The sequence below is a fragment of the Watersipora subatra genome, chromosome 1 (assembly GCF_963576615.1).
Source record: "Watersipora subatra chromosome 1, tzWatSuba1.1, whole genome shotgun sequence".
Classification (NCBI taxonomy): Eukaryota; Metazoa; Bryozoa; class Gymnolaemata; order Cheilostomatida; family Watersiporidae; genus Watersipora; species Watersipora subatra.
The window spans coordinates 69719651-69742288 of record NC_088708.1 but is presented as its reverse complement, the minus strand read 5'-3'; the positions used below and the strand labels follow the sequence as shown (position 1 = coordinate 69742288).

At 34.4% G+C, this 22638-nt stretch overlaps 1 protein-coding gene across 1 annotated transcript in view; it reads left to right on the top strand.

Annotated features, from left to right (window-relative positions):
- LOC137404553 (U3 small nucleolar RNA-associated protein 6 homolog) overlaps positions 1-22638 on the top strand; it is a 78846-nt gene that overhangs the window by 14183 nt on the left and 42025 nt on the right. The window contains exons 5-12 of the mRNA XM_068090783.1: positions 1065-1128; positions 3735-3853; positions 4274-4306; positions 8077-8136; positions 13942-14029; positions 17311-17395; positions 17932-18017; positions 21148-21225. Coding sequence (XP_067946884.1) covers positions 1065-1128; positions 3735-3853; positions 4274-4306; positions 8077-8136; positions 13942-14029; positions 17311-17395; positions 17932-18017; positions 21148-21225 — 613 coding nt within the window. The remainder of the gene's footprint in view (positions 1-1064; positions 1129-3734; positions 3854-4273; positions 4307-8076; positions 8137-13941; positions 14030-17310; positions 17396-17931; positions 18018-21147; positions 21226-22638) is intronic.

Genomic DNA, 22638 nt, shown 5'->3' with positions numbered 1-22638 from the left:
TCTATACCATTGCAATTCAAGTGACCAGTTTTACTCAAGTGAACCACAAATTTGACATAGACTAACTCAAAAGTATACCAACAAAGACTATAGAGATTGGAGAACTTAAAATGAGATTGAACCGTCTCTTTTGATGGAGAACTACATGTTTGCTGGGTGGTGCACTTGCCCTGCCCTTGTTATATATTAAGGTGCACATAGGTTAATGTTAATGTGTACTACATAGGTGCACTTGCCCCTGTCTCTAAAATTATCAGGGGCAAGTGCACCACCCCATTTAAAATAATACAACATTATTTGTTTGGATTAAAACAAGAAAAAAAGTATTCTATGGACAGACACCAGTTGCACTCAATAGTTAGCCAAAACAAATATCCACTAAAATGAAAGTTATAAAATTATCAGTGAACAGCTCTAAATTTAAAGCCAACAACTTAAATAGCGCATTTACGTTTTTGTTGCTCACTTCACAAAAAATTTGAAATCCAGAATGCAGGGACTATAGCTTCCTGTGGAGGATCATGGGTAATAGTCCTGCAACTCATAGACAGCTATGCAGGGATTGGCTGATAAAATATGAACAGCTGGTGCACTTGCCCCAATGGTGCACTTACCCCACTTGACTATACGTTATAAAGGCGTCTACTATAATAGGATGTATACGTTATAGAGGCATTTACTGTAATAGAGGGTATACGTTATAGAGGCGTCTACTGTTATAGAGGTATACGTTATCGAGGCGTCTACTGTTATAGGAGGTATACGTTATCGAGGCGTTTACTGTATTAATTTACTGAGCTGAGTGTACAATAAAATAGTAAAAAATATCCAGTGTATACATATATTCAAAATGTTTGATGGCAAACTGGTTGTAATAATTTTTTAAATAGGTAATGACTAGCTGCGTAAAAGCATGTTAAAAAATCAAATCCAAAATATAGCACTTTTACATTTATAATAATGTCAGTTTATGTAGTTCATTGGGATCTTCTAAGATCTGTTGAACTCTCAAGCGTGACCTGTTGGGTATTTTGCTCACAGCTCATTATGTGTGTTGCTTGTAGAGAAATAAGTCACTGGTGTCATCAACATTCAACAGGATGTTAAAGGTCATTACTAACAAGCCTAGTAAGTATACTGCCTCTTTTCCCCAGTAATTTCTTATCTTCGATATTATTGCGTCGCTATAATAAACATTTGTTCACAATTAAGTTTAACCCTTTCGGTGCCATTATTACATTTTGGCAAGAACGCATAAATGACCCGATTGCCAGTTTTGCATTTTTGCGAATCTGCAATGGCTCAGATTCGATGACACTTAACGATGGGTAAATGAGCATAATATGTTTACAAACCTAATATATTCGCAGTAAAATTATATTTAAATTGCCTTTGAAGCAGTTTTAGACAATTAGGACGAGTATTTAATTATTAGTGCTAAAAGAAATTAATAACTGCAGAATAGCACTTATTTAATTGTGATTTTGCAAGTGCTCTTTTGAAATTTATTCACATTTTTAAAACTGTGACAGTCTCCTTAGCCCAAGGTCCAACACAGTATTAACATCTATACATCTATGATATGTTAAAAAGGAAATGCTATTTTGCTTGGTAATTACTAATCTCAATAAAAGCATGTGAGATAAGCTTTTATTAGTGAGATGAGCAATTACCAAGCAAAATAATTAATTTTGCTTGGTAATTATTTTGCTTGTTACCAAGCAAAATAACAACCACGTTTTTCAAAAGTCGGTGATTCGAAAACTTTCATTTCTTTAAAAAAAGACATACGTTTGTTTATGTATGGCATTTTATATCTAACGTTGTTACAATGTCCCTTAGGTTAGATTCAAAACCTTTCTTGTTTGAAGCACTCGGTCTTTAATTTTAGGAAGTTTCTGCTATCGATAATTATATTTTGTTATGCTTACGTTTTCTGAGCTCCATTTCTGTTTTTTTTTTATTCGTATTACGAAATATAACTTTGCATTAATTTATTCTAGCTTAACCAAACTGTTCACATTATCTTAACACTTCTAGCAGTAAAACAAAACGGCTAGCATTTATGAAATATAACTAAAGCTTGTTGACAGTTCTATTTTTATTTCAACTATTTCAATTATTTGGTGTTCAGCATCATCCGGTTTGCTATAAGGTCACCCAAGACATGTACTGTTGCTCATATTCTGTTGCTGAAAGAGTTATAATGGCTTATGGTTGATTTGGGCTAGATATACCAAGTAATAACACAACAAGAGCCTAACAAAATGCTGTGTTTTGAGCGAAAACACAGCATTTGCAGCGCCGTAGCAAAAATGCAGCGCCGTAGCTTTTGCTCAACCAATAATGCAACAGTCAAAGGGTTAAATCGTATATTTAGCTTTTGTAAAAAAATGGTTGGTATCTTTTAGTTATGTCAGCAAAATGCTTGATCTCCAAAGTTTTCATGAAAATACAATCTCACCTGTAAACAAAACCAAGTCTGAATTTTAGGTATATTGTATATAAGGCTTAAAATAACCTTTAAAATAACCTGAGTTCATGTGTGGCTACCATTTTCCCCTCGCTTTAGAATAAGATGCGCCAAGATTAACAAACATTACAAATTAACTCTAAGTCGGATAAAACAATTATTTTTGATTTTGCCAAAATTATCTAGTATACGATTGATCTACACGTAAAAGCAAATCATAATTCGGGTAGTAAATCCGTGAGTAAAATCTCTCACAGCTGTGTTAAGAATGCACAACAAACAGGCTACCTAGATAAGAACCTTTCATTATATAAAACCTTTATTTATGCCTACCTTACATGTAAAGGTGGGTACAATATTTTAACAGAAAAATTAAGCTAAATGAAAAGTTTGTTTGAACTTTGGAAATGAATGACTCGTGAGATATTCTGAAGCGGGGTGAGGTGATGAGGTGGTTATTGTTGGATAATCTGTACACTAGCTAATCTTTTTTTTATGTCATTCGTATTATTGATAAGTAAAGGCACATTGGCTTTCTCATTTTTGTGTGTGTAAAAGTTCTTATAATTCTCTACTATGTAACTTTGTTTTTGATGAAAGAAAATAAGAGATTCACTTAACTGTGGTATCATAATTTTTAAGGTAAATTAATATAAATCCTGCTTGATGTTCGAAGAAACGCAATATAGTACCACAAAGTTTGTTTCTTATTATAATTGTCACCTGTCCTCCAGCCGAACACAATGCGGAGTATGCAGGCATTAAAGATCAGTTGGATCAGGATTTTGGTAAACAATAATAAAACACAATTAGAAAATAAAGAACTGTCTCTTCTTTTCCTTTTTTCCTGTTAAAAAAGAAAACTGTTCCTATTTCTCTGTTTTGTAGCTTGTAAGGGCTAATTCATTATATTTTTGTAACCCATTTTCTGAATTGTCATTAACATTCGCTAAAATTATTTGAAATGCATTCTTAACACTGTTAATGTATTTTGCTAATGCTTTCAACTTAAGACCTAACGATGTCACCTTATTTGTAACATAGCATTTCTACAACTCATATTTTAATTGTGGCCCCGACATGTTTTCAAATACAGTTTGCAGTTGAATTTTCTGAAGGTATTATTAGTTGCATGTTTTGGCAATTGTCATACTTCCGGGAAGTAGAACTATTTCATACCTTGTTAAATATCAAAATTGTCCAACTAGACTTGTTTCATTAAGTACTTGTACACAAGTTTTACATCTGGTCTTCTGTCCAGATCTTTGGCTGATGGCTGCCAAATATGAATTTGACACTGTCTACTCTATGGAATCTGCTAGGCATATTATGCAGAAGGCTCTATCTTTCAACAGTCGATCGACCATTCTATGGCATGAGGTAGGTCTAGTACCACTATGTGACTGTACTGCGTTTTCTTAAATGGGCTAATTTGCAATTAGGGGATTGGCAATAACTTGTTCACGGTGTATATAACATTTTTCATGGCAGTTTTTAGTCATGAGGTTGCAATAGTTTGATGCACCTGCTGTTATGCTTCTCGGACTCAGTAGGCCTGCCTAAGTATAGAGTTTGACAAATCATTCGACGATTCAATAAAATAAAACTACTGTTATTTCTCTGCTGTTAGTTCAATAATCTGTGAATCTTGAAATGATTTGAAGGCATAAGACTTGTTTCTCAAACAGGTTAGAATCATAGCTTCAGCTATTTTAGTTGTTGGTATCCCGCATCCGATATATTTAAACCCGATGTTCATCAGGCCTTTGAGTAACAAATTTTCTTCTATTTTGGTTGCAGTTCTTCCGGCTTGAGCTTCTTTTCATAGACTTTGTAAGTATCCTTTATGATATCCAAGGTGTCTGAGCTTACATGCATTGGAGTGTGTATATGTATTGGATTGTGTATACGTATTGGATTGTGTATATGTATTGGAATGTGTATATGCATTGGAGTGTGTATATGCATTGGAGTGTGTATATGCATCGGAGTGTGTATATTCATTGAAGTGTGTATATGCATTGGAGTGTGTATATTCATTGGAGCGTGTATATGCATTGGAGTATGTATATGCATTGGAGTGTGTATATGCATTGGAGTGTGTATATGCATTGAAGTGTGTATATGTATTGGAGTGTGAATATGTATTGGAATGTTCAAATGGAGAAGCATTGCATGTTCATATGTAGAAGCATCGGTGTGTTCATATATAGAACTTTTTAACTTAATGGATAGAGATGCCCCGATTCTAAATTCACCAGCCGATTCAGATACCGATCCGATATACCGATCCTAATTGAAAAATAATCCGATTCAGATACCGATTCAGATCTTTTGTGTTGCATAGATAGTAGCTCATTTTATTATGCAAATACAAACATAATGCAAAGAAAACATGAATATTATTGTATTTATTTGTTTGCATTTATGGAAAAAAATATATACATATTCACATACTGACATACCGTGCATGTAGTAACAAAACAGTCCATGTTTCTTGTAATTTGTAAATAAAGGTAATTACTGTTAGTGGTACAGTTCTATCTGTGATAACGAAGTCCCTCTTCTATTGTTGGATGAACTGCTGTGCCTGTACAAGTTTAGAGCAAATCAATGTTTCTTTTAAAAACCGTTAGTGATTCAATTATCTCAGTAAGACGTCTCTTTTCTTCCATCATTATCAATGTAGCCGAGCGTACTGAAGGGGGATTCCCTTGCAACAGATGTTGGAGGACAGGCTACATACCGATACGCCACTGGGGTTACCGTTTTTTGTACAATACAAACGATCCATTGTATCGTCAGGATCAAGAGAGTGATGGATAACTTTATGCGTCGACTGTTTAAATTACTTTCGTAATGCTAGTAAATAGAAATATTACACTGCGTTCTTGTTTCCCACTTTTGTTATCTTGTTCGTGATTGCTTGCAATAAAACCTATCGCTGTAATTGGGAAATACCACACTTTTTGTTTACGTTCTGGCTAAAAAGTTTCCTTCGCTGTGTTGATCAGGCTATAGACATGAAATAAATTGTGTGGCAGGCCTGAAATTCATTAAGTAAAAGTAAGAAGCTTACAGCTGATGATTTTTTTATTAGTACAGCAGGCTAAAATACAGTTTTCTGCTAAATGGTTGATCTGTAAAAAGTATCGGAAGGTTCAGATTTTTTAAGAAAAGATCGGCCGATACCGATTCAGATACTTGACACTCATATCGGCACCGATTCCGATACCAAAATCGGGGCAACTCTATTAATGGATGTACATTAGCTGTGGTATTACTGGTTTGTGTCAACAATTTTTCCTTTTTTTTCTCTCACTTTCATTTGGTTTAGGCTTCATTATCTTTGTTTACGTCAAGTTAAGGGCAACACTTACCTTCAATGTCAATTTAAATCGATTTTTACCACTGTTTCTTTAAACGGCAAAGTCCATGCTGCAAAGAAAAAAGTATATGTTGCATATGTCTAAAGTAAAGTGAAACAAAAATATATATGACTATTGCAAGAGGGTGTTTATCTGTTCGTCCGGTCATTTTTCCCAAGCTAGTTTTAGAGGTTAGGACAAAAGTCTGATTTCATTGACTCCAATTTGTGACATTCACATTTGTAGATCAACAATCTAGCACCTGCACCATTGGACCGCCTTTAGGTATCTTTGAATAATTGTGCAGCTATATATTCTCTTTGCTTTATCGGCATACCTGATGATCTCTCACAGCATGCTAGACTCTGAGATTGCTAGTACAGTGAATTCCATGCTACGGCGTAACCCGTTACATTTTCCACACAATGTTTTTGGACCTCAGCTCTTTTTCTGCACTGCTGAACTAGTCAATATTAGTGTCCAAACAACTTTTTAGCAAAGCAAAACTTTTACACGCTGCATCTTGTACAAATGCAACAGGTAAAACTTTGGCTTGCTAAGCACATCTTTTAACCTAAAATATAAACCGTTTTTCACATTCGTCGAAGTATCAAGACTACGTTAATCAAACAATGAACTGCTATTAGCCCGATGCAATGACTAGTTGTTTTTATGGTGCTACTTTCAACGTTTTAACGAAGAAAAACTGAAACACTTTGAAATCCGACAATGATCTTAGAAACAACGAAAGAATTAATTGTTATTGAGGTAACAGAGTCATTATTAGTATGATTTTTTGGACATTTCTACTGATCACTTGCTATTATGTGTTTGTAAAAATCAAAGAATGTCAGTGGTGGTTGAATGGAGGTGGTGGTCAAATAAAAGTGGCGCTCAATTGGAGGTTTTCCAGTCTATATATATAGATGCTAGCGGAATGCCTGGCATTGCTCTGGTATTAAAATCAGCTTATAAACAGTGTCAGATAATTTGGTTGCCTGCCATTAGCCTGGCACATTGCCAATGGCTTATTCAAGTATGCTAGCGTTGCGAAACTTACTAACAAGAGCCATGAGAGCAAGCTTTAGTGCTGTTATGTCATGATGTAATGCTATGGTATTTTAAACCACAGAGCGACATATATTGCCCAATGAATCCATCAATTTTGCGTTGCACAATTAGTACGATATTTGCATGGAGAACGGGTGGTTCCAAGAGCAAATCCAGCATGAAATGGATATTTTATTCCTAAATTTTAATAGCCATAGCTGGACAAACGGAACTGCATACATATGTACACATGAACATTAAGATTTATATATACATGTACATCTTCTATATATAAATGTGAAAGTATGTGTGTCCCTCCAGCTATAGCTATTATTAGAATAGCTTTAGCTGGACAACGCTGATGCAACGTCATGATGTACCGTCATTAGAAGCCTAGCGCTTATTAACTAGCATACTGAAATTTTCCATTGGCAATGTGCCAGGCTAATAGCAAGTGGCAGGCAACTCTCATTTTCATTTTTTATAAGGCGATTTTTAATACTATTTTCCATTAGCTATTTGCTAGGATAATAGCAAGTGGTAGGCAACTCTCATCACTTCTCATTGTTTATAAGCTGATTTTAATACCATTTTATATTGGCAATGTGCCAGGTTAATAGCAAGTGGTAGACAACTTTCATCACTTCTCACTGTTTATAATCTGATTTTTTAATACCCAGGCAATGCCAGGAGGCACAGCCAGTAGATGTATATATATATACATGTGTATGTTTATGTCTCAATATAAATTCCATGAACTGTCCAACTTTCCTAGTTATGTAGCTTTTTTCTTCACATTAAAAAGAAAATTGTTGGATTTCTAACCTGGTTCTGGGTGTAGATATGTCTCACATGTTTTCCATTAATAATTATAGTAATAGAATAAAATTCCATAGGTAAATTTTTTTTGTTTTTAATAAAGGAACATTTTTACTTTTTTTGGAATGTGACGCAAAACACCATTTTGTTGATGACTATCAATGACAATAAAAAGTTATGCACTCACTTGTTTAAAATTAGCTCTGTGCATGTCTTTATTAGACAATTTATTATTTGTGTCAAGGTTTGATGCTTTTTGTATTTACAAGTATCGAGCTGTTCGCTAGTTTCAGGATAATTATTTGTGTGAATTTCTTAAACTTGGTGACTTTGTGTCTGGATGCCTAGATGCTCTGTTATTTACAGGTTCGGCGGCGCCAAAAACTCAAGGAGGCAAGATTACTCTCTAAAGTAGACATTCCCAAGGTGGGTTATTCTCTAATATCTTATACTATTGTAACGTGGAATGCTCGAGTGTCTGCCATTGTGTGCTATGTGAGAAGACAAGGTTTTTGGCTCGATGAGAGCAGACACCCGCTGCTCAGCTGTATACCAGAAGAACTAGGAGTTGGTTGTTCCTCAACATATAAGGCAGTGTCTTTAACGCCCACTTACCATTTTTTATACGCAAGCCAATAAATGGGTTTCCAGTCGTTGAAATACGTTTTGCTTGCTTAGGGCAGCACAGTAGCATCAGCAGAAAATAAGACAACATGTATCGACTTGCAATGTGTTACCATGCTTTGAATGGGTTTGGAGCTGCTTCTTTTCTGGATCATAGAAACGGTAAAATCCTAAAGCATTCGATGCCTTTTCGTCTCACTTAATTTGTGCTAAGGCGTTTGCTGTTCGAGTACTATTCGACATCAAAAAGACAGGGTTTGCTCGATTTAAACCAGATGGTCTAAGCCCGGTTTGAACCAGGTAGTCTAAGCCCGGTTTGAACCAGATGATGTAACCCCGGTTTAAACCAGGTGGTCTAGCCCTGGGTTAAACCATGTGATCTAAACCCGGTTTAAACCAGGTGGTCTAAAGCCGGTTCAAACCAGGTGATCTAAACCCGGTTTAAACCAGGTAGTATAAACCAGGTCGAAAAACCCATGGTGTTATGGTTTTTTTCACTTTTTCTCAAATGTTATTGGTAATGATAAGCAATATTTATGGAATTTATCTATTGTTCCTTTAATGCAAATTTAGGCCTCAAATCAAAGGATTTAGTACCCAATTCAATATCCAGGCTTTAAAGTGTTAATGTCAGACTCTTTCTGCTTTCATGAAAATAATGCTATCAAGTTTTGATGCCAGACCCATTTGTTTTCACTTATACCAAATCCCAAACCCCTTACCCAGTTTGCACTAATAAACATCAAACAAAATCAAAAATATTAATATTGGGAAATTCATGACATGTTCTCCTTTCATTCGGTAACTAGCGACTTACCGTAAAACCTTTATTTGAATGCCATGTCGCTCTATTTTTCAACCCTTTCTTGAGAGTGGCGCTTTATTTGAGGTGGCATTCAAATTAAGGGTGGCGTTGTATTTTTTTAAACGCCTCGCCAGAATATTGATAAGACTAATTTAACCCTTTCACGGGCAAATCAAGTGTCGCCTATATTTTGCACTCTCCTTCAGGTGGAGCGACATTAAGCCTTTGGGTGGAAGAAATTTGCTAACTTACCTCTAACTTGTCGCAGACCTCTTAATAAATATACACGGGAAAGCTGATACATGTCTCTACCAGTTGATATCTATTACTTACAATTAACTTGTGATGATCTTATAACCTGCGTTGCAATTAATTTTGTTGGAGCTTTCAAGTTTTTCATTTCATTTTAAATTTGAAGGCATATTTTCATTTTATAACTATATTTATCAATGTTGCCTAAAAGCCCATTGCACTCATTGATATGTTTGCTACAGTTTGCAGCCAAAACAACCTTTTTTGTGCAATAGAAGAGGAGTTACGACTGTCGATCCATTATAAGTCGGTTCATATTACCGCAATCATGCTATCAAATAATATGCTATAAATCTGCAAACTCCTAAGTTATATAATAATCTATCAAATGCTGCAAAAATATCTATTCAAGTACAAGTGACAAACAAACCATATTTATAATACATTCAGAAACAAAAATTATCATTTTAAAACCAAAAATGACATTTTTATAACCAAAGTATTAGCCTCGTTTGCTCGCCCAGTTGCGTTCTAATTGTTGTTTTCATTTGGAACTATTCCATATTGTTCTGGCTGTTTAATACCTTCCACAGTGTCTTCTGATTTCAATTCCTTTTCTGCACAGCTCAGCTAGTAGATATTGTGGTCCAAACAGTTTTTAGCAGAGCAAAACTTTAATGTGATGCGATAAAGAGAAACCACATGTAATCAAAGTAGCCTAAAAATTTTTGTCTCAAAATACTTTTTAACGTACATCGAAGTATCAAGACTGCGTTAAAAAAAGAACTACTATCAGCTTGATACAGTTACCAATTATTTCTATGGTGTTGCATGAAAATGTTTTTACGAAAAAACCATAAAGATATGGAGTTGGGAAACGGCCTTCGCTACGAACAGGAACAACGAAACAATTGTTATTGATGTAATTGAATCATTATTAGTAGAGTTTTGTGGACACTTTTCTACTGGTCACTCGCTATTATGGGTTTATAAAAATCAAAAATGTACAATAGCAGCGGTCTAATAGAAGTATTGCTCAAATAGAAGTGGCATTTGATTAAACGGTGCGCTCTATTATTCAACTCTTCTCTTATAATGGCGGTCAAATAGAAGTGGTGTTCAAATAGAAGTGGTGTTCAAGTAAAGGTGGCATTCAAATACAGGTTTCACCATATCTATATCTACAAGCATTGCAAAATCTTTGAATCTCACTGCCTCGAAAACAGGATCTGTACGACAGTATTTTGTGCGAACAGTTGAAGGAAAGGGTTTCAAAGCTAAATGGAAAAAGTATGACATATTCATTTAAGGTCATGTGGCCCACCTCAGGATGCATATTGAAAAATGTGCAACAGATGTTGACTGTGTTGTGGCTGAAACTGTGGATACCATCAGTCAACGTCAGTTGGACGCATCAACAAGTGGAGCCAGAACAGCCCTGCTAGAGAACCAACAAGAAAAACTTAGAAATTCTCTTTGCCGATGAATTCGAATTAATAATACTCGACTAAGCTCTCCTTAGCGTAGGTAAAACAAAATTCAGTATTGCGATCAATTGCTATCAGAAATTTTGGACAAGTGCAACTAGCTGACAATGCATGAATTGAAACGTTACCTTGACCCGAAGCGATTCTACTTCAACAAGTTTTGTTTCAAGGGATACATCAAAAATCTTTGAAAGATCTATCGGCGTAACTATAGTAATCTATAGTGTAACTCTGAATCGTTGAATCGATAAGGTGCAAATTCATCGGAAGTGGGCAACTCCAAACCTATTCGAATCATGGAAACACAGTGATTGCAATATTAGTTCTGTGACATTTATTAGGCCTGCTTAAAGTCAATGATTGCTCTATCCTTGTCAAATTTTATTAACTTGTGGTCAGAAATGAGCTACCTTGTTTGGCACTTTAGCGCTTCATGTAGCAATTATATTGGTGATTACAACTTCTTTGTGGTATGCCCCACTTTTATTTATTGTCAAATTCTGCTCAGAGTTCGGAATCACCGATATAATCAGATATCATATTATTATTCACATATAACTCAAAAGTTTGAAACCCGCTAGCCACTAAACCTATGTGCTGTAAAAATATAAGTGTTTATGTTTGTATACGTCCATGATTAGTATTCATATGATTACTCGGTGCTAGTCAGTATCTATACATGTAAACTTGTGGATCAGTCGTTGTTGTGTAAGTCGGACACTATTATTTCAAATTTCTGTTGAACAATTAAGATATTGCCAAAGTAGGTGTGAACTAGATGTTGATTAGTTGATGGCAAAAGAGAGAACAGCAACCTGGGCAGTAGTGTGCTAGTCAGTTTGTGGTCCTCTAGTAGTTTAGTATAATGTGTATGTATTGCAATTGCTGAAAGTCAGGATATCCTAGTTAATTAGAGATGTATACTTTGAAATATCAGCTGTAATCGCTGATTTCTGTTAAATTCTGCGCAAATGAAAAAATAATGTTTAATAACACTAGTGATCAATAGTTACTGGCAGTAAGTAACCTTGCTTTGAAACCAACAACTGCGGTAGCCACAAGAATAAAGTTGACGCTCCTACAACATAAATAATCCATTCCAAGAATTTTTATGTTATATTGATTTTATGTAATACGAACAGTAAAATACATGTATATTTGAATTGCCTAATCCTTTACAAGATCTTTCCAAACTCACTACTTTGGCATTACAAAAAGGAAAAACTAGTCTTAACTTTTCCATTTGTTGGATGCACCGTAACTGCAGTATTACTAGGTTGCATCGACAGAATTTCTCTTGTTTCTGATCGATTTCACTGGTTTTATAGATCATGATTGTGGTAGTTTTACAATAAATTGTTGGGGAACAAATATCTTCGACATCCATTTACAACAATTTGTTTGTCTGGTCTATACAGCAAAGTCTATTTTGCAAAGTGAAACCAACAAAAAATATTTTATATGTTACAATAAGCAAAACAACAATATATTTTTATTATAAAAAGAGTAGTGTCTACCTGCTCGCCGTTTGTCTGTATCTAAGGGTCAAGGTTATGATACAAAAATAACTTTCAACGATATTTCAACTCGTGACATTCAAATTGATAGACTGGCGTTGTAACACCTGTATAAATCGATCGCTTTTAAGTGTTTATGAACAAATGCGCAGCTACTCGTTCTCTTCCATACATCTGACGATCTATCATGACGAACAAAAATGTCATGCAAGTTGTATATATATATATATAATATATATAACTTGCATGCGTACATACGTACATCCGCTATACGTACATCGGCTTTTCTCACAAGTGCGGCAAAATATGTTACCATTCAAATTGAATTTGAGAACTTGCCCCGATGACATGACGTTATATGGAATTATTTACATAGTACAAAGCAAAAACTTTACATAAATCCTTTACATTGTGTGGAATTTACATTATAGTAGCGTCTACTGTATGTATATATATGTATATGGCCACATTATTGTTAAATGTAAGGGGCAGTTTTGAGCTTTGGACCTTGTGTTGCTACATCTATAGAAAGTTAAGATCATTTTTATCAGCGTTTGCATATTAGATTGCTATTATTCTTATTATTGCTGTATTTAAATTAATTGCAATATGGCTCTGCATACGTCGGAACTGCTCCAAGCTTGTACGTACTATCCTGCAGGAAGATATTATGCTAAAGGAAAAATTACTATTGCCTAAAATTATAAATTAATCACTAGGCATAGTCAGTAAACATAGCTGAGTACCACAGTTTTTTTTACCATTGTCAGGGGTTAGAGTTGCGCCTATTCTTTACCAAATTTCTTGAGAATTCAGCATGTCGTCGTCGTTATTTCAAAAGTCACTTTCGTATTGTTTCACTGAAATCACTTCCAACAACTTCTAACGCTGAAGTTGATGACATTGACTAGGATGATTTTTATTTGGACATCATGGTGTGTACATTAATATGATTTACAGATGTTTACGTATACAATAGACGTCAATAGTAAGTTAAAGAGTGCTATAGTAACACTTGTGAAGGATTTGCACTCTATTATTAGCTGGATTCACCTATTAATTTATTCGCGTAGGTGTTCCTCCACAAATAAAATAGTCCCCGAACATGCATAAACAAAATGTTTGCGAACCTCAACTCCGTAAATAATATTGTCCTGTAGGGTATTCTTTATTCTATTAACTACTTTGCAAAAGAAAACTGCGATGGAATAAGATTAGTCAAATAAGAAGACACTTATGTAGATGAAGTAACCTATTGGCTGGCAATGATGTCTATAGACTGTTGTCTATGAACCAACCTGATTGTTTGTAGTTTTAGTATGTATGCTAAGTTTATCAATCATTTTTGTTGGCTACCATCAACTTTTAGTTGACAAATACACTATACTATGTTAAATCGGAATTTAGTTTCTGACATGAACCTCTTAAAATCGTACCAAAAATAGCATATCCTGTACAGGATCTAATAATAATATGAACATTTGAGATTTACTACTAATACTCATGATAAGGTTAGGTTGTTCTAATCGTTCCGTTTCCTTGGCAGTATGCAGAGGATGGAGGCCTCTCTGAGAAGGTGATGAATGGAGAGATAGCCATTAAGACGTTCAATTATGCTCTGAAAGAGCTTCCAGGTATTTTGCTACGTTATGTTACAAATGTATTAGCTACTGTTTGGTAATCTTCGTTACTACATTCCAGGGTTGAAACAAAATCAAATAAAACCTTTGTTGGAATAAACCAGGTTTTTTTGGTTAAAACCGGTTTTTATGGTTTATATAATTTGACAAGGTTTTTGCAATTTGAAGTCTAATTAACATCTCTTACTATAGCTGCATGATTGAGTATTGATTATACATGCGCGGAATCATCTGTTAAAGCTGGTGCTGTGGAAATTGTTATGAGAAAAAGGAGAGAAAACATGGAAATTTCAGAATGAACTTTTGATCAAACAAGAATGAAGAAATGCAAAGCATAAATCTTATCACATAAAGTGGATATATTACGTACAGCTCTAAGTATAAGTAGGAATTTTAATCCCAGTGATTAATGGTGTGGTAGTGAAGAGCAGCTTGACATTCTGTTACGTGAGCTTTAAGCCTATCTGCGTGACCTCGCGTAGCGACGGCACATCTATTACATTTTGCCTTAAAACCTTTGCTATTTGCAGTTTGAGTGAAAAACTGCTAAACGGGATCCTGTTTGCGAGGCATGTTGGAAATTTGAGGCACAACTTTAACTTTTTAAACCACAAAAAACTTGATAAGCTGAATTCTAACAATCCAACTACTGTGGCTTGTGCCCAATAAATGAAATATTTTTTGCAAACCTAAAGCTTTGGTCCAAAAGGATTTTATTGTTTTATTTTCCAATTGTAAACAATCCTCTCTCACTAGCCAGACTTGAGAAAGTCTTCATTCATTATTAGAGACGATTGGATTAGTATATTTCACATGGTTTTCATTATTACATCAGTACTGATCATCATATCATTTGATAAAAGCAATTGAAAATGAAATTAACTAATTCATTGTTGTGCTAGGATTTCATGTAGTTGCAACTTAAGCTCTACCACCACCCTACTATGTGCTAAACAAACTTCCACAGCTGATAATTACATAGAATCACATTTCTACTGCACAGGAATCACTGGGAGCTTAAAATTTTTTTTTCACAAAAAATGATGAAGAAACCATACAAACCGCTTTTTTTCGGCAGGTTTAAACCAGCCTATTGGCTGGCAATGGTGTTTATAGCCTGTTGTCTATGAACCAACCTGATTGCTAGTAGTTTTAGTATGCATGCTAAGCTTATCAATCATTTCTGTCAGTTACCGTCAACTTTTAGTTGACAAATACATCAGGTTAGATCGGAATTTAGTTTCTGACATGAACCTCTTAAAATCATACCAAAAATAGCATATCCTGTACAGGATCTAATAATAATATGAACATTTGAGATTTGCCACTAACACTCATGATAAGGTTATTTTGTTCTAATCGTTCCGTTGCCATGACAGTATGCAGAGGATGGAGGCCTCTCTGAGAAGGTGATGAATGGAGAGATAGCCATTAGGAAGGGTTGGCTGGGTTTAAACCCAGCCAACCCTTCTACCACCGCTAATTGACCAGGCAGCATCCAGTGTCTGCTCAGTTAAGCACAGCTGTTGGTTTATATATTCCCATGTTATATGTTACCTGTTATTATACTGGTATGTTATATATACAGTCAAACATGGATAACTCGAATTTCACGGGACCGAGCGAAAGTGGTCGAGTTATCAGAGCGTTCAAGTTATCAAAGCACTGTCACGAGTCCATGTCTTTATATATTTATTAGTAGATATATGTACATATATAAACTATAATATAAATCAAAAGCATAAATGGCTTGTTTCAAATTAAACGCTTCTAATGTAAAGTTTAAAACTTTTTTATCAAAAAGTATAGGAGATTTTTCTATCACTCGAGGTTGGTTTGTTGTTTGAGGTGATGTTATTGCCAGGAAGTTTTTTAGATTAAAATTGGCAAAACTTGATCGTTATTGAAATGCTCAGAAGAAAAAATATCTTTTTCTTTTGAGTGTTTTAACCAAGATCAATTTTGCCGATTTTTCTTGAAGTTTATGCGAAGGTCACTTCACTTTTCCATGCTTCCGAAAGGCGAGATGTTTGGTAAAATTCAAATTTCATCAAACCTTTAGAAAAGTCGTTGACAAAAATATTTTGCCGATGGTGGTAATAACGACGCCTATGAATTACGAAAAGTTGAGGTTTACCTCTATGACTTGTAATAAAGTGATTTTCTAAAGCGATAACAACTGTCTCGGCAGCCGTTGGCCAAAAAACTGTTCGAGTTAACAGAGTTGAGGTCGAGTCATCTAAAGTAATTTATCATTACGACCAATTCGACCATTACGACCATTCATTGACCAAAGAAACCGTTCGAGTTAACCATGTGTTCGAGCTATCTGAGGGCGAGTTATCCATGTTTGACTGTATGTACAGTGAAACTCGGTTAACTCGAACTTCACAGGCCCGAGAGAAAGTGTTTGAGTTATCAGAACGTTCAAGTTATGAGAACACTGTCACAAGTGCATGTATTTATCAGTACATATACAAACTATATATAAATCAAAAGCATAGATTGCTTGTTGCAAGTTAAGAGGCCTCTTATGTAATGTTTTAACAATTTTTATCAGCAAGTATAAATATTTTTTTCTATTACTTGAGATTTGTTTGTTGGTTTGTTTTAAGTGATGTGATTGCCAGGACGTTTTAAGATTAAAATAGGCAAAACTTGATCGCAGTTAAAACGCTCAGAAAAAAGATATATTTTTCTTTTTTGAGCGTTTCAACAAAAACAATTTTGCCAATTTTTCTTAAAGTTTATCTGTAGGTTACCTCGCTTCTCGTTGCTTTTCAAGGGATATCCCAAAGCGGATGTTTGGTAAAATTTGTTTTTTTTTGTAAACCTTTAGAAAAGTCGTTAACGAAAATATTTTGCCGATAGTGGTAATAATGACGCCTAAGAACTACTAAAAGTTGATGTTTATTTCTATGGCTTGGAATAAAGTGATATTCTAAAGCGATAACAACCGTCTCGGTAGCCGTTGGGCAAAAAACTGTTCAAGTTAACGAAGTTGCGGTCGATTTATCTAAAGCAATTTATCATTGCGTGGGAACGGACCAAACGAATCCGTTCCAGTTAACCATGTGCTCGAGCTATCCAAGGGCGAATTATCCTAGTTTCACTGTATATATTATATATACGTATATGTTATATGCACGTATATGTTATATATACGTATATGTTATATATACGTATATGTTATATATTACCGATCCTAGACCTTCTTTTCATCAGGTTTTTGTGTCTTTTACCAATTTTAATCATTCTTTAATTTCTATTTGCAGATGACTTGCAGTTTGCTGCAGGTTTTGTAGATATAGCTAAAGAGTTCTCATGGACAGAAGAAGTTATTTGTCGCATGCTCAACACGTGAGTTCATTCTGTTATGTAGTTTAAGTGCTATCCAAGCTACATTATTATTGTTTTAATATTGAGGTGCCACATTCGCTACCACATTCTGTCAGCACTGACTGTCAGCAACTATCTGATCATTGTGTGTCATACCTTTGCTCATATGTTTTGCTGTACGAACAGGAGGATGAATTGTATCTGTTTTAATGTGGTTTCTGCTTTTTTTGTTTTTATAATGAGTTGCCAATTATGGGCAACAATAACCCTATTAAACAGGTTTAATTTGCTGATTATTGATTTTCTCAGCTTGAATTCAATCTCAATTGACATTGAATTTTATTTATGCTTATTTTATAGAATGTATTCTATCAAAAGAGGAATATTCAATTAAATAGTGACTTTTTACACTCCGTTATTTTATACAAATGATCAGCCGCTGTGTATTGTAAGATTAAAGGTCTTAGGTGTATAATTGGCTAGGGAGTAACATAGATTTCGAAAGTAACTATCACAGATACTCGCTGTTATTCTCTTATTTTCTATCGTATTTGCAGCCTCTTCAACAAGTTTCCTAAGAAACCTCAGGTATGGCGAATGGAGGTCAACCGATTCATAAATAGCCTGGACAGTGAGTCAGCAGGTATGGCTCAATGTTGCGAGTTCATCGGTTGTTCTCTTTTTGGCTTTGAAAAACGTCACGAAAAACCTTGTTTGTAGAAGTAGAAGACAATAAGCTATCTCTCTCTTGTTATCTGATATAATTATCAGCATTTAATGCATCTGCTATCATTATAACGAGCCAGTAGCTTTCCTTATGTTTTTCTACAATTTTATCCCGCAGCTTCCATCGATGTAACTAAAAACAAGTTGGTAAAAAAAATTATTCCAATTTGGATTTTTTTCCAACTATGAGCAATGGTAGAGTGTCCAAGTGTTTGTCTGATTGCTTTCACATTTAAGAGATGTAAATGCGGATAGTAAATGCTGTCGTTTAGTGAAACTGTTTCATCTTAGTAAAAATCATTTTTCTACACAAAAGTGATTAAGTTACACTCTGCGAACTCGGTGCACTCTCAAAGTACACTTGGTTTCTGTTAGATGTACAAGCATAATTCCTACTAGTTGTACTTATGCCTACTAGGTTATAATTTCCTTATTTTCACAAAATCTGATGCAGTATTACTGCATGAGTTATCCACTCATGAAGTAAAAGTTGTGTAAGGCAATGGTTGCTTTTTTAAATTAAATCCAACTAGTTTGTTTGCCAGTCTCATGCACTGCGAGAGGTCGTCATGAGTAATCGGTGTATGCACAATTATCTCGCGAAGTGGTGAGGTGACCGAGTGATGTAGTGGTAGCATTTGCCATTAAAATTGATCCCACGGGTTCGATTCCTGTGCGAGGCAATCTTTTTTCCTAACGCTCTTAGCGTGGCTTTCTGCAGACAGACGGACACAACTCTTATTATGGTGAATATTGGGATATCCACTTCTATATCTAAACTAGAGAATAAGTTTTAAATAATATTTATCTTTCATTTTTTTGTTATCTAATTGACAGTTTTACTCATTCATCTGCATTTAAACTGCTCAGTTAAGGTTTTTAATAAAAGCTTGTTTGCATTATAAGCGCTATAGGTTATAGGTTGGTATACTTTAGGTGTATTATGTTGACTATTAAAAGATCAGATATCTTTGCTATTCTCAGCTTCACTCGGTTTACGCAGTTCAACCAGAAACCAATTTATTAAATTGGTGTCTAATATATTTGATGCCGATGTCGGCAGAAAAATTTATGTCCAAAAGTATTCCGAAGAACGATACGATTTTTTTTGTTTCATTCCAACTTTTATTGCTAAACATTACAAAACCATTTATTTAGAACCATTGGCATTATTAAAGGTTGACTTGCAACAAAATTCAAATTACAGTTATTTAGTATCAAAAGATTCACCACTTTTTAATATTAATAATAAAAAACAAGTCTTGAATACCTTGAGTTTACTTTGAATGTAACTTTTAAAAAATATTTTAATCCAGATTAACCCAAAGTGTAATTTAATTGATAGTCGTTTCTTGTCAAGGTTTTGTTATAAAAAAGGAGCAATGGCATATTATTAGATAAAATCTCAGTGTTTGTTTTTTGTTGTCATCCCTGTGTCCAGCTATAGCGATTAAAATCAAGCTATTAAAAATCTGCTTTGTAGAGGATTTCAACTCTAGACATTCCAGCCGCAAGTTTACAAACAAGTTTACAACAAGGCTAAGCCTTTCTTATCATTACTAACACTTCCATATAGGTATATCCTTATCACGATTTCACACCCTAAAAATGTGTGCTTACTATTATTAATTAATATTATCTTTCACTATTGTTATTTTTTAAAAAGATTTTAAAAGCTTATTTTTTTCACCATTGCCTTTTCTAATCTGTAATTTTCAAATGTGCCGTTACACTTTCAAATGTGCCGTTACACTCCTATTTCCAGTTTCTGTAAATCTATAACACCTAAAGATTTCTCACATGGACAAATATATTATCTGGAGTAGGAATTGCCTCCACATTCTGTCTCCTTTCGGTTAAACAAAGTATCAGACAAAGACAGTCCAATATCTCATTTTTACGTTTGTACCAGTATCGTCCATCAAAACTTTGAATACAACGAGCTTCTGTAATGGAGACAACTGTATTTTCAAAAATGAGAGAAACTTTTTGAAACGCAAACTGATATCGAATATTGAATTCTGGGTAAGAGTATTCAAATAACAACAGCTCATAGAAGTTAGTGATTGTCAGAAAAATGTAACTATGGGGTTAACTTCTGTCTAAAACACCGAAGTTCTTGAACACATTTAAAAGATGTACCATAAATTCTGGTGTGACTCGAGATCTAAAGTTTGATTTAAAAATCTTGGTTTCGACATATACCTGCCGTATAAGTCAACCCCCTTATTTGGCTGAAATCATGTGATCACTAATAGTTTATACGGCATAAAAGGCTGGTAACAAAATATGACTTTCAAAAACGCCCATGCTTTTTTTGTGCCGTCGGCAATATGTACAATTAACGAAAGATCGAGAGATGACAGTTCTAGTGAAGAGCACAAGACACAAAAACAATACTTTACCATTCTATTGGCCCGTCTCGCCAATAGAACAAAACTGCCACCTCTGATAATATTGTAGTTTATGTACATTTTACCCAAAAAGTCCCGCAAGACAGATTTCTGTCAGGAATTGTGATTCATATAAAAAAAGAAGATGAATTGTAGACAGGTGGGTCTGTGGGCTTGTACTACGAAAAACTAATTAAATTTAAAAAAAACATGTTATTCTAGGAGAGAATCCTAGCAATTACAATTTGAAATGTAAATACTAGGACTTTGTGTTTGATCCATCTCATGTTCAGTAGGATTAATAGTATTTTACTATTTTATAAATAAACCCCTACATGTTAAATCATGTAATTTTGATTTGCAAGGATTTTTAAAGTTGAATTTTACTAGAATTCGTGTCACGAAAAACAACCGTCGTATAAGTCGACGATGGGTTTTTAAACCTGAAATTTGGTGTTAAACTTTCAACTTATACGTCAGACTTTAATGTTTTAGAAATCTGCTTCAAGTAATCTTAACAATGGATAATTAAATTGCACAAAATAGATTGCACAAAGATATCACTAACCTCCACCCCTCTCCATAAGATCGCATTTATTTTCTATCTACCCTGCAATAAGATTACTCTCTTAAATATAATTGTTTGGTTTGCAGATTTTTCTACCCAGTTTGACCAGGTGCAGAAGAAGTGCGCCAAGTTGTTGAAAAAGATGTTAAAGGCAGTTGAATCTGGTGAGTTGTTTACTTGAGTAAGTGTACTTGAGGAGTATACTCGAATAAGTAACATTGTAAGAAAAAACTAATCGTTTTTTCTTAATGTTGCTAAACAACTAGTAACAAAAATGTTACTAAACAACTTGCTCTACCTAAGTTCCATCATTAGCGTGTGCAGTTAATCTCAAATGCCGACTAAAATAGGGTATATACATGTGAGTTTAGGCCTGTCCGTGTGTAGTATTTTCAAATGCATATTGGGAGTTGTTTGGCCATGTGTGCTTTTAACACCTATAGTGCAATGATTGCAAAAAAAAAATTTTAAAAGCTGTTTTATAATTGATTTTGTACTTATATCGCATTTCCTCGTTGAAGATGTTCATAAGTTGACACATGACAGTCGTTTCATCGCTTTGAGTTTTCATCATAATTAGTAAAGGGCCATTATCAATTGTTTAGGCCAGTTTGCCATAGCTCAGCTGTAAATATTCAATGAACGAACATAAATTGGCGTATAAAATGTCGAAATTGAGCTTGTTGTCATACAGTATCATTTGAGCAATAGATGTTTTGCCGGTTTTACGTTTTCACGCTTCATTGCTTTTGTATGAAAGACAGACTTTTTCAAAATTAAACAAAACGCAAACATAACTGTTACTTGTTAACTTCAAAAAGTTTACAAACATTATCAATGAGAAAATTTGTGTGGTTCATCTAACTGTCATGAAACCTCTATATCCTCCATGCAAATAGTGTAAATATAAATATCAAACACGGTCAAATCTTTACCACATGGCTAGGTAGAAGGTTTTCTGTTTCAATCCAATTTGTTGGAAATAGTAAGTTTGGGTAATTTCAATATATGTTCTAAGTCGTTGTTTTGAAACTTTAATAGTGCGAAAACAAACTCCAACTTTTTTGCTGTGTTAATGTAGCGTTTTAGATATAAGCGCACAAACTCTCAATCAAGTGGAGGTCGAATTCACTGATGTTAGTGAAACACATTTGACGATTGGTTGCCTGTATTTATTTCACCTTATAACACCGTGAAGTTTGAAAACAATTTAATAGTTAATTAGTACAAATAAAGTCATAAATTTGATCAAAAGTAATACACCAGAAGACAGCAAATACAAGATTCAAAACTTGTTACAAATGTGGAGGAAGTTGCCTATATAACAAACATACATTTAGTTCAAAGTAACTTTAGCACAAGAAATAAACAAGTACAAAACATATAATTAAACTACTGACTTAGTCTCCTCGGGAATACAAGTCTTATAAAATGTAGTGTCTTTTGTTCTGCTAATATTAATGGTCCGTTTAGACTTTAAAGTCTTTTAAATTCAGTTATAAATGTAGTGTCTTGAACTGACCATCTTGACTGGTTCAGGCTTTGCTCAAAACTGGGCCAGATCATCAAAATAAGTT